This window comes from Bos taurus, chromosome 7 (assembly GCF_002263795.3).
Source record: "Bos taurus isolate L1 Dominette 01449 registration number 42190680 breed Hereford chromosome 7, ARS-UCD2.0, whole genome shotgun sequence".
Lineage (NCBI taxonomy): Eukaryota > Metazoa > Chordata > Mammalia > Artiodactyla > Bovidae > Bos > Bos taurus.
This window is the reverse complement of record NC_037334.1, coordinates 101,893,489-101,908,341: the sequence shown is the minus strand read 5'-3', so window position 1 is coordinate 101,908,341 and position 14,853 is coordinate 101,893,489. Positions and strand designations below refer to the sequence as shown.

The following is a 14,853-nucleotide window of genomic DNA, read 5'->3' as shown; positions in this document are numbered from 1 at the left end:
TTATCCCCGTAATAATTTATAAGAGAAATAAGGGATAAGAGACAAAGGAGTGGAAAAAGACTGCAGGAGAAATAACTTTGGAAAGTGAAAGTTGCTCAGTCGTGTCTGACTCTTTGCAATCCCATGGACTATACAGTCCAGTCCACGGACTTCTCCAGGCCAGAATACTGGAGTGGATAACCTTTCCCTTCTCCAGGGGATCTTCCCGACCCAGGAATCAAACCAGGGTCTCCTGCATTGCAGGTGGATTCTTTACCAACTGAGCTATCAGGGGCCCTTTGGAGGTTGCCATAAAGAACTGATGCTTTTGAACTTAAATACAATTAAAGTGGTGTTGGAGAAGACTCTTGAGAGTCCCTTGGATTGCAAAGGGATCAAACCAGTCCATCCTAAAGGAAATCAACCCTAAATACTCATTGGAGGGACTGATGCTGAAGCTGAACCTCCAATACTTTGGCCACCTGCTGCAAAGAGCGGACTTATTGGAAAAGATTTCTTGATGCTGGGAAAGACTGAAAGCAAGAGGAGAAGAGGACGACAGGATGAGGTGGTTGGATGCCATCACCAACTCAATGGACATGAGTGTGAGCAAGTTCTGGGAGATGGTGATGGACAGGGAAGCCTGGCGTGCTGCAGTCCACGGGGTCGCAGAGTCCGACACGACTGAGCCACTGAACAACAAAATAAAGTCTTGTTTTTAAATGTGAGGGGTATGGGAAGCTCTTAAAAGGGTATTTGGAGAAGGGTAATGTGGTCTGATTTCTGTTTTAATAGGATCCTTGTGGCTGCAGGAAGGAGCACGGGCTCTCAGGATGTAAGAGCGCAAGGCGGGTCAGTTAGGAGAGATCTCCTCAAGATCCAGGAATGAGAGGCTAGGGCAGGGGCCAGGGTGGGAAAGGTAGGCGTGGGGACAAAGGGCTGGATTTTGGACATATTTGGAAGGCAGAACCAACAGGATTTTCTGGCACATGATTTAAGTGGTGTGAGTAAGAGGAGCCAAGAAAGACCCCAGTCTATTTGGTCTAGAGAAACTGTAAGACAGGAATTGCCACTTAGCGAGATGGAGAAGTATGATACACAGTATTTCAAATAAAAGAACTCTTGTGTGACCATTTACTTATAAAAACTGAATAGCTACCTAAGGAACAAAGATCATAGTGCTGTTAACCATACATGGGTATTTTTATTCTCCATGTTCTGTAAATCAGAAGACACAGTTAATGAGATGTCGAAGGTTAAATCCATTTATTAGCCTAAATGGCATATGTAGTGGTTTCGATCGGGGATCAAGGGACAAGAGTCTATGGGTAGCTGCCTGCTTCAGTAAATAAAGTTTTTTATTGGAACAAAGCCAAGTTATTCATTTACATATTGTCTGCGGCTGCTTTCTAACTACAGAGGTTACAACTGGGACCTTATGGCTGACTGGCAAGCTGAAAATATTTACTATCTGACACTTTAAGAAATAATTTTCTAATCTCTGGCTTAGATTTAGACAGGGATAATTCAAAATTGTGTTAAACTGAACTAGGTTGACTACAATATGTCTTCTAATAGCCTTTATCAGGAATATTTTCTCAGAATTTTATCAGAATTCAGATTAGCATCATTTCTTTCTAGACAGACATGAGAAAAAATTTTTAAAGTTATTGAACAATTTAGGATGGAGCCAATAATTTATATTTTGATTTTTTTTAACTAAAGAAAGCTTTTATTTTATAACATATGTGTAATAAAAAAATACGTGTGTGTGTACACATGAATGCACATAGAAAAATACATAGTAGTAACATTTTCTGAGAAACACATAGGCCATTAACAGATCGGCAGCAGAGAATTATGGAATAAGCACGCATCTCAGGTTCCAGTAAAACTGTATTTAAATCCTTGTTCTTTAATTTACAGGCTATTTGGATATGGACAGCTTATTTAACCTCCTTGAGTTTCAATTTCTCATATAAAAGAATTGGAATATTTGTACCCTGAACACAAAGTTTTTATGAGAATTAGTAAGACAATGCTTGTGAAATGACTAATACAGTAGTGTTACATAATGAGCACTGAGTAAATGTTTGCTCCTTTAAACAATTAACCAAGAAAAAAAAAAAAAAAGGGACTCTACATCTTATTAAGAAAATAGGTGATTATAAGGGAGACTCATACCGTAGCTATTTTTCCTAATATCCTCTTTAGGTATCCTTTTAATTTGAAAATATCAAACATTAACTGAAAATAGAAGTCTCCTTTCTGTTTCTCATTTTTAATAAAAAAAAGGAAAAAAATGGTCTCTCTCTATATGTGTGTGTATATATATATTTATTTATTTACAAGACTGAACTCAGATATGTGACGTTTAGATTATTTTCACAGTAGCAAACCTCATTAATAGTTCAATCTTCCCTAAATGGACATTAAATAGGTTTTAGTAAAAATAAGGAGGAAGCATCATACTTTAAACTTACATAATTAGCAGTGAACTACATGAGACTTCAGCTGTTTACAAGAGCCATTTTTGGTATTCTATTTATTTGTATAATTGAGCCTTGCTAATAAAGTAAGGGGTGAATTATATAAATAAATACAACTTAAGTGAAGTGAAAAGTGAAGTCGCTCAGTCGTGTCCGACTCTTTGCAACCCCATGGACTGTAGCCTACCAGGCTCCTCTGTCCATGGGATTTTCCAGGCAGGAATCCTGCAGTGGGTTGCCATTTCTTCTCCAGGAGACCTTCCTGACCCAGGGATTGAACCCAGGTCTCCCACATTGTAGGCAGACGCTTCACCATCTGAGCTACCAGGGAAGTCCAAATACAACTTAAGAATTTGACAAATAGCATCCTACATGATACCAATCCTGAACTTCCAAAAAAGAAAGAGGAAAAAAACAATATGACACAGCTAAGAAAACAAAACAAGGGCCTGGTGACCTTCCTTTCTAATAATCACTAAATTTTCTTTGCCATTAGCTTCTCTATTGGTGAAAGAAGTAATAGTTCTTCCTCAGTTTGGGGAAGGGAAAGGGCATACCATTTTAATCTCTTTTGCTGCTCTTTTTCCAAATCTTGGCATTTTATACACATTGCCTACGTGTTTCTAAATAAAAAACACATACTAGTCCAGAATTTGGATATTTCTTGATTTCCCTTCTTCAATAGCAAGATCACCATGCTTCTAGATTTTCATCAAGAGAGAAATAATGAAGAACAGAGGAAAAAGAAACACTAAAAACCAAGAATACTGTTCATTGTAAGACAATGACTTAATGCAACCAGTTTTCACCCATGGTCTTTTCTTCACTGTAGTGCAGGACGGGCTACTGGAGGTGTTTCACAACTTTGGCCTCACAATTCTTAATATTGTCCAGACAGCTTCTCTCAGTTAAATCCCATCAGCCATGTCTGTTCTAGTGTACAGACTGAGTCAGAAGAGGATGCTGTGTAGTGGCAGGCAGGTCAGAGGACTACAGAAGGCAGAAAGGAACGTGACTGCCAAACGCTCAGAGGTGGTCAGGAAACCCACGGCGGAGTTGCAAGTTCAAGCTCTCAAGTCCGGTGGGAATTGCCCCTGGGTGCTGCCCAGCTGCTTCGGATCCATTCTCTACAATGAGGAGAACAGCTAACCTAAGGCTGATGCCCAGAGGCTGACGCTAATTTTCTCCTTTTGTGTAATAAGGCTTCATCTGAAAGTCAAACTGACCTGTGAGGGAAACTGGAAACATAGAAGGGTGGGGTGTCTCCCTTCCTTTTATTTTTGTGCTCAAAAGAAAACAAGAGTTTTTATTTTCTTTAATGCAAATATTACATAATAATAACTAGAAAGGAGACAAGTAAATTACAAACCCCAAAGAACTAAAAATTACTCCAGTAAAGCTTCATTTTTCTGGGCTCCTTTCCTACCTTGTCCTGAATTTTAAGCTCTGGCTGGGGAAACTTTTCCCCTATAATGACTGAATTTAAAATAGCTAGATTTAAATTACAATATACCCCCAAGTCAGTCATAAGCCAAACTTCTGTACAACTAAATGACTTTACATGAAAAAGTTTAATCAGCATTCTCAACATAAGAAAATGAAAGCACCACAATTCTGCATTTACCTTGCATTATGTATTACCTCTTTGATAAACACAAATCCTTAGAAAATGCTGTTTATAAGTGATGTTATGATAACAGCTTGATATTTTAAAACTGATTTCCTAAACTAGTACAGTAAGAAAAGCGTATAAGAGCTAGGTTCTTATCATGTGATTGCACATGCCTTGTGGCAGCAAGGGACATTTTTCCCTTCTTCCGTTAGAAAATTAAAAAGTTAAAATATATTAGTAAACATTTTGTAATGGTTGTTCACGGGGGAGAAAAAAAGCAAAAACAAAGAGAAGGATTTTGAGAAGCTCTTGAGAAAATTTTTGTAGGAAGTATTTTCTTCATTCTGGTTTCATTTGAGTGACTACATTCTTTCACCATTATTTTGAAACAAGTGAAAATTTAAGGCTCTAATTTCAAGTTTTTCAACTTGTTGCTCTAGGGTGTCTGATTTTTAAATTCAGAACTCTTCGGTTTTCTTTCATTCCTGGTGATAGATATTTGTGCTCAGGAGCACAGAGGAAGACCATCTTCTGATTTTCAAGCATGATCTGTGACTCTTCAAAAGATAAGCGCAGAATGAGACCAGAATTTGCAAGCGGTTCAGAAAGGAAAAAGTGTTTTCCTTCATAGTTCTCAAATCACTCCCAAAATAAGGGAAGAAAATGACAGCCTAACACATCCTGATAGAAAGAAATTCAATTATCACATGATTTAGAGTTATTAGGTTCAAGAGAAAATAATTTTTGTAAAATTATATTTTTTTACATATTAATTTACATTTGTGAATCCTTAAACCAAGACTGCAGAGAACATATGTGGCACAAACAACAATTAAATAAAATGCTATGTAAACACAGGATCTGAAAGGACTTAGACAAGAGTAATTTTTTAGTAAGGTCAATGTACAAAGTTCTCAGCAGAGTGAAGAAATACAGGCTGACTTCAAATAAATACAGAAAAAAATTCAAGTTTCATACTGATGAACTGCTTTTGATAACTTCTTTTCTAAGCATAAAAGATATATGAGAACTTTGAGAAAAACATCCGTTCTCAGTGTTCATTCTCTGATCATAAGGGCCATTTTTAATGGAAATTACTCAAGAATAAGCACACCGAAAGATTTACTTCTTTGCTTATTTTCCCCACATTTCTCTCACCCAGGTTCAAACCATCTATTTTTCTTCACTGGCCACCTTTCCTATTATTATGATGTCTTATCTACCCTATGAAATAATTACTAAAAGTATAAGGGCTGGTAATTTCTTTCTCCTCTTAAGGTTCTTTCACAAAATGACAATGAATTCATATTTTGGGAGAACTTAGCATATACAGGGCAACTAAACAATGCCGCTGGTATGACCTTGCTCAGTCTTCAGAATTATCCTGCCTGCCTGCCTGCTAAGTCACTTCAGTCGTGTCCAACTCTGAGCGACCCCATAGACAGTAGTCCACCAGGCTCCCTCGTCCCTGGGATTCTCCAATCAAGAACACTGGAGTGGGTTGCCATTTCCTTCTCCAATGCATGAAAGTGAAAAGTGAAAGTGAAGTCACTCAGTCGTGCCCGACTCTTAGCGACACCATGGACTGCAGCCTACCAGGCTCCTCCGCCCATGGTGTTTTCCAGAAAAGAGTACTGGAGTGGGGTGCCATTGCCTTCTCCAGAATTATCCTAGGTAGGTACTATTATTATTGTGTCTATAGAAGAAGAGGCAGGGCCAGCTAGTTAAGAAAATTCATGAACTGATACTGCAAGAGCTGTAACAAAAATGTTGTCAGCCTGGTTCCAAAGCCTACATTTTAGCCAACTAGATTTGGCTTAGATTGAGATTCTATACTTGATGTAAAATCACTGTAATTATGCTTTATTTATTTTATAACCAAACCTCCATGGGAGAGTTAACACATCAAATTGATGATAGCACCTTACAGTGATCATGAGCTGGCAGTTTATCAAACTGTTTTGTTGGTTGATATGAGAGCTGGTGACAGCAAAAACCCACAGCGTCCCTGGGTAGAAAGAAAATCAAATGAAGAAGAAAATGTGCTAAAAAAGAGTCTCAAAATATCTCCACTTCAAGGATCTGGAATTTGAAGTCAGTGACATCAGACACCAGATTCTACTTTAAAGTGTTAGTTGCTCAGTTGTGTCTGACTCTTTGCGACACCACGAACTGTAGCCCCCCAGGCTCCTCTGTCCATAGAGTTGTCTAGACAAGAATACTAGAGTGGGTAGCCATTCTCTTCTGCAGAGGATTGTCCCAACCCAGGAATCGAACCGGGATCTCCTGCATTGCAGGTGGATTCTTTACCAAGTGAGCTATCAGGGAAGCCCCACTTTACTTCTGTTCTAGGCTACTTAAAAGTTGGTTGCTCGTCTCCCTCATCTTGCCAATGCCTGAAAAACACTGATTAACAAGAAATTTATTAAAGAAGAAAGAAAAATTTTTTTTAATTTTAAGTTATAAAAAAGAAATAGCGAGCCCACTTTGAATATAAAATTGACATAGAAATAAACTACTTAGATTCTCTGAAGCTGGTTTATACGGGAGCAATTTTTAAGCCTTTTAAGCTATTTTTAAGCCTTTTAAGGCTGCTCTGAAGTCTATGGGATGGCTGAATGGACTGCATCTCAGAGGTCTGACATGACTGGATATTCTTTGGTAAGACACCGATCTAGATCTGTATTGCATCAACAGAATTAATTAGTGTACTACCTGTATTATAGCTACAGTTCCTTCCATCTCTACTCAATATCTGCTTGTTTCTCTATCCAAACCTGCCTAACAATCTAAAGTTCCCCAAGGAAAACACTCAAATCAGATTAATTGATGCATCATTTGTTATTGCCAAAACTTAAGATTTACTTTATTAAAAAAAAATCTGTTGGGTGAATATATCTCTTCAACCAACCTGGTCTGCCTAGTTACCAACTCAATTTCTAGCTTCTCAGTTCCTTCTTTCCTTAACATTTGTTGCTCTTCTTGATCTTCTGCCATTAAAAACAAAAACACACATATTTTAACTTTTCAAGGCCCTTCTTTGTTTCCATGTTTTTCTTACTCCTTTTTTTCTTATATGATTCTTTTAATGTTCTAGTCTTCATATTATGGTTATTCTTGATTTCTTTCTCCTTTTATTTTTGTCCTTTATCATTTTCTCCATGTATTTTGGCCAATTATTCTTATTCCTTTTCATAGTTTATTTCCATCCTCTAGTAGTTTTTCTTTTTTTTTTCTTTCTTCGCCTTCTTATCTCTTTCCTCTTAAGGATCTGTATTAAACTTAAGTTTCATTTGCATTTTAAGAAAAGAATACTTCTTTCACCAAAAGTACTCATCACAGTTCTAGATCTTTCTCACTAAGAACACAAAGTTCAGGAGAAAAGCATTTCTGTTTCCATCTCTCCTTGGGTATACTCAATAGGGGTATAATTATCATTTCTGGCACTAGTGGTATCTTTACCATTGCCTGCGAATGCAGGAGACATAAGAGATAAGGGCTCGATCCCTGGGTCAGAAAGATCCCATGAAAAGGAAATGGCAACCCACTCCAGTGTTCTTGCGTGGAGAATGCCATCAACAGAGGAGGGCTACAGTTCACAGGGTCACAAAGAGTCGGATATGTCTGGAACAACTTAACATGCACGCACGCATGAAAGTGTATGAGGCATATGACCTATATATATATATCAGCCAGATCAAGTCAGTAAATACTTGTGACACGTGGTCAACAGAGAGGGCCAGGAAAAGTAGAAGAAACAGTCAACAACCGGTTCTGAGCTGACCAAACAGAACAATCAAATCAGTTGCCCAGCTAGGCGGTTTCAGTTACAAGTCACAGAAAATCCAACTCAGTCTGGTTGAAATGAAAAAGGCTAACACAAGGGATAACTCCGTAAGTAGCAATGTCACCGAGAACCTGCATTGCCATCTATGATGTTAGTTTTACTCTAGATCTGGCTCCTCTCAAGAACTCAGCAGACCCTAAGACTAGATAGACGCCTTTTGCTTACATGCAACAAAAAAATGCATTCCCAGCCAAAGTCCTAAGATTTCACTGGATTGGTCTAGGTCCCACACCTTCTTCTGAATCAGTTACCGTGGAAGGGGAACTGGAATGCAGTGATCTGCTAATCCTAGTCCAGGTGCTCCATCTCTGGATCCTGGGTAGGTAGGATATGGTTTCAGAGAAGAAGCAATGAGGGATGGTATGCTGGAAAGGCAACCAGCAAATGTTCACTGCACACAGACAGCAAAGCAGAATGCAGACAGTGCAAAATAACAAGCTGTACTCTACTTATTAATATATGTTCTTTTTTCCAGTTCTTTTGATAATTGTAAGATTATAAAACCTGAGATAACACATTTTATCTTATGCAAATCGAGTTCCTTTTCATTCTTTTATAATCAATTCCTCTAGGAACTCTTTCTGAGAATGTTCACCCCAAACAGTTACCTATTTTTATTACTGATAAATAATTTAAATGTTTTTACTGTAAAATAATGAGAAGGAAAAAAAAAACACAGAATAATAATGAACTACAACAAATGATTATTTGAGAAAATAATGATATTTCTGTAGGAAAATACTGCTTAAAGACTAATTAGTGAGTATTTTTTAAAAAGTATTATAAAGTCATTTTAAGCAAATATAGGGGGAAAATCACTTTTGAAAGTGAGAACAGACATGAAGAAGCACACTTCATAAGTGAGTAACTATCACCATTCTCTCCTATTCCCAATCTGATGATATCTCTTTTTATTAAGTACTAACTAAATAAAGACCGTACCAAATTAAAGGCCAGGATGCTAATAACTAAACATACAGAAAAGTCACCTGCCTGGTCATTTGTGGATGGGCAGGGGTGAAGGGTGAGGGCCAATTTGACAACAGCAGTTATTTACAGATACTTAAACCATACACAGGTATTCAAATAAACGAACGTTAATCCTCAGTCCAAAAAAGACATCCTGTATTTTCTTAGAGCTTCCGAACATCAATTTCAAAAGAATTCTCCCCAATCTGTAGAATACTTTTATTTTCTCTGTACTTTAAAATAGAAAGAAAATTTAAAAAACCAGAATGTTATCTGCAGCAATGAGTCATCAGCCATGGCAGCTCTACAACACCCAGGTCTTCCCCTTTCTCTGCAGCCCTTTACAAACGAAGACTACCTTTTAATGACACACATAAATCCTGGCACTGCCTGGATGAAAAGTGTAATTAATTCTGGCCTTTTCATGCCTACTGAAACACTTTGCACACATGACAGCAGTGATTTGAGAATCCTCTGTATATCTAAAACAGGGAAAGCGACAGTCACAGTCCAGTTCTACTCAAAATGCTCTGTAAGTCACCATGGTAGTTTTGCTTCTACTTCGTCAAATATCTCTCTTATGACAAGCAGATTAAGCTAAAGAAAACTCACAATCAGCCACCTGTATGAACAGCTTTTTTTTTTTTTTAACTTTTAAAAGTGTGGAATATGTATTTTCCAAATTCTTGGCAGTAAACACACGCTTTCATTTCTCAACTTGTGGCTGCTATAGAGGGGTATTTAAACAACTTAATCTCTTAGATGCAGCTGCTCAATATCATTTCCCTTTATTAGAATAATTTTTCATATTTTAATACATGCTGCATTACCAAGGCGATTACTCCATTGAGACTTAAATTTTCAAGGTTCCATTTCAAAACACAAATAATACAGGTAAAATTTTTAAAAAGAAATTTAACTGAAAGATTTACCTTAAAAAAATTTAGTCCTCTTTACAATACTTATTTATTCTAGCCCTATTTGAGGAGTCTTGAAAAAAAATGCCTACTTTTCAAAGAAGTTACTCCTGCTGTAAATGCAGTTTCTTTGTTTTAATTAGACTCTATATAAAACACACAAATAATTAAATACACAATTCCTCTCACCTGTTTGGGTGTGACCCCAGGCATGCGAATATCCAACGCAAAATCTGATGAATCGATAGGAATTACTGGTCTGGTGGTACCAAGACATTCATTGGAAAATGATCTGGTAGTTTCTTTAAACCTTAAAAAAAGAAGACAATTTCAATATCCTTGAACATAATGGGATTTTAACTGGACATGGGAAGAGGGAAAAAAAGGAATTCTATGACTTTAAGACTAAATATTGTTGACTTAGACACAATGAAAAGATGTAATTACCACATAATATTCTATACCATTCTCAGAATTGCATCATATAGTCCAAGAGCAGCATGCACCCAACTTGTGAGCAAAACATAATCAAAGCAACCAAGCAGGCTACATTCAAAACTTGATTCAATACAAACCTGTCAAAATATACGTTTCTGTTAATGAAAGTACAGTATTAATCAATTACAATTATCATAGGCCTGTCAATCCTCTCAAGGCAGAAATATTACTACAAGCCAGTAAAAATTTTTGTGACTCCTTTATGAGTGTCCGATATTACTAGTCAGAAACCAAAAAACCAACAATAACATCGCTAGAAGGCAGAGTTTTATGATGGCGGGGTGGGGGTGAGTTGGGGGGTGGCGGGGAGTCTGTGATGTGAATTACAAATGCGCAAGTGCATAAATATTTAACATGGTAATTATGAAGAGTGTATACAGCTCAATGCTTCCTTGTGAGCTCTTACAGTCTGTTATCTGCTTCTCCTCACCAGTTACCTACCTTTATATCTTTTTCTTCAGGCTATTACAAACGGGAAGGCATTCCAGTCTAAACGACGATATTGTACTTTCTCAGATTGTCTCCCCAAGAGGGAGTGATGAGTGTTGGAAATCACAACTTCTAATTGGGAGTTCTGAAAGCCAGGACAGCTTGGCTATACAGGACGGGGGGTGGAGGCGAGGGGGCTTTTTATTTTGTCTGTAAGGGGGAACTTTTACAAGAAGTTTAACTGTGTTAAAATTCCCAAGGATTGCGGCCAAGTGAATCAACCACGTATATTTCTCCAACACTCTTCCGTTTTTTTTTTTTCAACAGCATGCACAGAAAGCATCCAAACCACACGTCGCCTGTTTAGAAATAAACAAAAACAAACAAAAAAACAAACACCCACCTCTTAAAGACAGAAAGTGGGCTTCGGAAGCCCACACAGCCACTGGGAAACACGAGGAGAAGAACTAGCAGGCTCCGAAAGCCAGCCATGTCCTCGGCGCTCCGGCCCGGCCGGGAGGACCGAGAGGCGCGGCGCCGGGCGGGCGGGAGGAGCGCCGGGAGGACCGGGCCGCGGCGCCGCCGGCAGCCGCTACTTCATGGCCCGGGGCGCGGCGGGCGTCCCCGCGGCGGCCACACAGCAGCGCCGCGCGCGCTCAGCGCCCGCGGGAAGCCGGGACTTCTGTCAGGTCCGCGAGCGGAAGCGCGCCTCCCCTCAGAGCCGGCGGCGGGGGGCGGCGGGCTAGACGCGCGGGATGCTTATCGCTCGGGCGGGACAGGGGCGGGGAGGGCTCCCACACAAACCCGCGTCAGTCATCGTCCGGAACCTGCAGAAAATAGAAGCAGATAATGGATGACTAAACACATGACGGCGTGCGTCCCCTCAGCAAATCCCAGCTGAGGTGCTTTCATCCGTTCGTCGCTCCGCAAGCTTGAGCCCACGCCTGGTGAAAATGCGGGTCTGTTGACCTCCCCGCCCCGCCCCCCTCAGATTTCACAAACCTCTCTAGCCCCCCAGTTCTGCCTTTTCCTGCTTTCTCCTCTCTCACGCCCGCTCTTCTCCTTTTCTCTGCGACTTCTTTTCCCCACTTTCCCCTCACATTCGCCCCTGCCTCCGGATTTCTTCTCCTCACTTGCTATGTCACTCCCTTCTAGAATGGAAAATGCACTTGATACCTCTGCTGGTTTTAATATCTGCACTTAATACCTCTTTCATTGTATTACCTTTGATGCCCCTGAACCACCCATTAAAAAAAAGGGAACTGAAGTTGTGGGTAAAAGCAAAGTTGCTATTGGCAGCCATGAATGGAGAAAAAGGTCTTATAGACATGAAAGCTAATTATGCTTCTTGGTTCTTGAATGTAACAAAGTTTTTCATACAAATGACAGGCTAAGGCAAAACAAAAGAAAAAAGAAAGAAACAAAAGCAGAGTTTATATATGAGAGTAATCAGATAGAAAAAGACTTTGAGAACAAAGGCATGTTCATATATATATATTCACACATACGCTACGCTACCCTAAGTCACTTCAGTCGTGTCCGACTCTGTGTGACCCCATAGACGGTACCCTACCAGGCTCCCCCGTCCCTGGGATTCTCCAGGCAAGAACACTGGACTGGGTTGCCATTTCTTTCTCCATACACACACACACACACACACACACACACATCACAGATCTGAGGAGAAAGATAGCCCCTACCAAAAATGATCGTCACAGAAGTAATCACTGAAGTTCTCAGAATCATTTTTAAAACAAATAAAAAATCTATAGCTAATACCAAATATGAAATGTAAGCACCTATTTAAAACTCCTGCATCTAACATACAAAAAGTAATTCCTTACTTAGAAGGCATGCCTCCCAAAAGATATTCATTCCTGAATAAAGTTTGGAGACTTACAGTGCAATGCAATTAGAAGCAGTAAGGAGAATCTCAGCTGACCCCCACATGAATTTTATATACAGAGGGTATGATCTAAAACTTAACATTAATATAAACATCAGGCCATACAGAACTAATGCAACATCTCAACATTTTGTGAAGAAGACTCAATTAGGCTAAATTTTAAAAGGTGTGTGTTTTGACTTTACTCTTACTCTGAATATATTTCAGACTGTGTATCAAGTATGTATATTTTAGCAAGGTGTTATTTTAAAATGTATCATTCACAATATAAAAATACTTTATAGGAAAATAAAGGAAAAGATTTCTTAAAGTTCTGAGTCACAAATAAATCCACTGGCCAGATGAATAACGGTAAAAAAAAATCAGTAAGATCATATAGAAGTGCTCCAAATAAATTAGCATCTAAATCATTCCCTGGAAATCACAAGAGAGTGAATCTAATCTAAACAAAACAAACAAAAAATCAAACAAAAACTAAACTAAGACAAACAGAAAGTATGACCTAAACTTGAAATTAGAAGAGTTCACGGTCATTGCTTTCTAGAAGAAACATAGGTTATGTAAACTATAAATAAAACATGATTGACTATCCAACCTATGCAAGGATGCTTGAGGCTCCCCAGCAACCAAGGACCACAGTTAATTTACATAAGCAATGACATTTTTAAAAGACTGATGATATTTGTTTGAACTTTCTCTTTGGCTTGCTATGTGAGCTTTCAGAACAAAAGCCTTTAGCTTTGTCCGAATCCTGTGGGTAAAGGAAAGAACTCCTTGTGCGAGAAGAGAAATAACTGCCTGAAGGCTATGCAACTGCTTTTGTTTACAACAAAATATAATCCTATAAAATGACAATGTTTAACATTCCCCAAGTTCTTTTCCTCTTTAAATATATGTGAAGAAGGGATTATATTTTTTCTATTGCATGCAGAACAGGATTCAAGGACAGTCCTTCTTCTAGTTGGCAGGGAGATATGGAATTATACAAACACTTGAAAACAAATTTAGTATTAACATTCTTTAACAGGAACACATCCTTAACTACTAGTGTTTGAAAAAACATTCCACTTATCTCTTTGATTTTATTACCTTTGATGTCCCTGAACCACCCACTGAAAGAAAAGGAACTGAAGTTGTGGGTAAAAGCAAAGTTGGTATTGGCAGCCATGAATGGAAAAAAAGGTCTTATAGAAATGAAAGCTAATTATGCTTCTTCGTTCTTGACACTTTGTAAACTAAAGATAAAATAGAAATCATCATATGAAAAACATCATGTCTAATCTTTCCATTTGTTATTTTACAATGCCTGATGATTGTCAAATGTATGTGTGTGTATGCATGTATCATCAACAACAACAAATATATATATATGTATACACAATATTCAAATTCTAGTATTCTTTTTTAGGATTAAAAAAATTCAAAATAGAGTTCCTTGATATAATTCATTCTCTAATCAAAACATGGGGCTTCCCAGGTGGCTCACTGGAAAAGAACTTGCCTGCCAATGCAGGAGACTTGGGTGTGTCACTGGGTCCAGAAGACCCCTTGGAAAAGAAAATGGCAATCTACTCCAGTATTCTTGCCTGGGATATCTCATGGACAGAGGAGCCTAGTGGGCTACAGTCTATCAGGTCTCAAAAGAGATGGACGTGACTTAGCGACTAAACAACAATCAAAAAAATGCTTTAATTTCACTTTTTGTACAAAATATTATATGTTGGGGTTTTCAAAAATGAATAAAACTAAAGGAGAATATTCTATTAACGGAGATGATTCACTTCAGTATTCTTGCCTTGAGAACCCCATGAATGGTATGAAAAGGCAAAAAGATATGACACTGAAAGATGAACTCCCCAGGTTGGAAGGTGCCCAATATGCTACTGGATATCAGTGGAGAAATAACTCCAGAAAGAATGAAGAGACAGAGCCAAAGCAAAAGCAACACCCAGTTGTGGATGTGACTGGTGATGGAAGTAGTCAGACATTGTAAAGAACAACAGTGCATAGGAACCTGGAATGTTACATCCATGACTCAAGGTAAATTGGAAGTGGTCAAACAGGAGAAGCTTCTTCCCTTGGAGAACGAAATGGCAACCCACTCCAGTGTTCTTGCCTGGAGGATCCCAGGGATGGGGGAGCCTGGTGGGCTGCCATCTATGGAGTCGCATAAAGTTGGACACGACTAAAGTGACTTAGCAGCAGCA

At 38.7% G+C, this 14,853-nt stretch overlaps 1 protein-coding gene across 2 annotated transcripts in view; it reads right to left on the bottom strand.

The window, feature by feature from the left end:
• PAM (peptidylglycine alpha-amidating monooxygenase) overlaps positions 1-14,853 on the bottom strand; it is a 333,859-nt gene that overhangs the window by 176,106 nt on the left and 142,900 nt on the right. Inside the window, 3 exon segments of one of the 2 annotated variants that reach the window (NM_173948.2) lie at positions 10,003-10,123; positions 11,144-11,280; positions 11,323-11,407. In NM_173948.2, the coding sequence (NP_776373.1) occupies positions 10,003-10,123; positions 11,144-11,232 (210 nt within the window). In that variant the 5' untranslated portion in view covers positions 11,233-11,280; positions 11,323-11,407. 2 annotated transcript variants of the gene reach the window in all.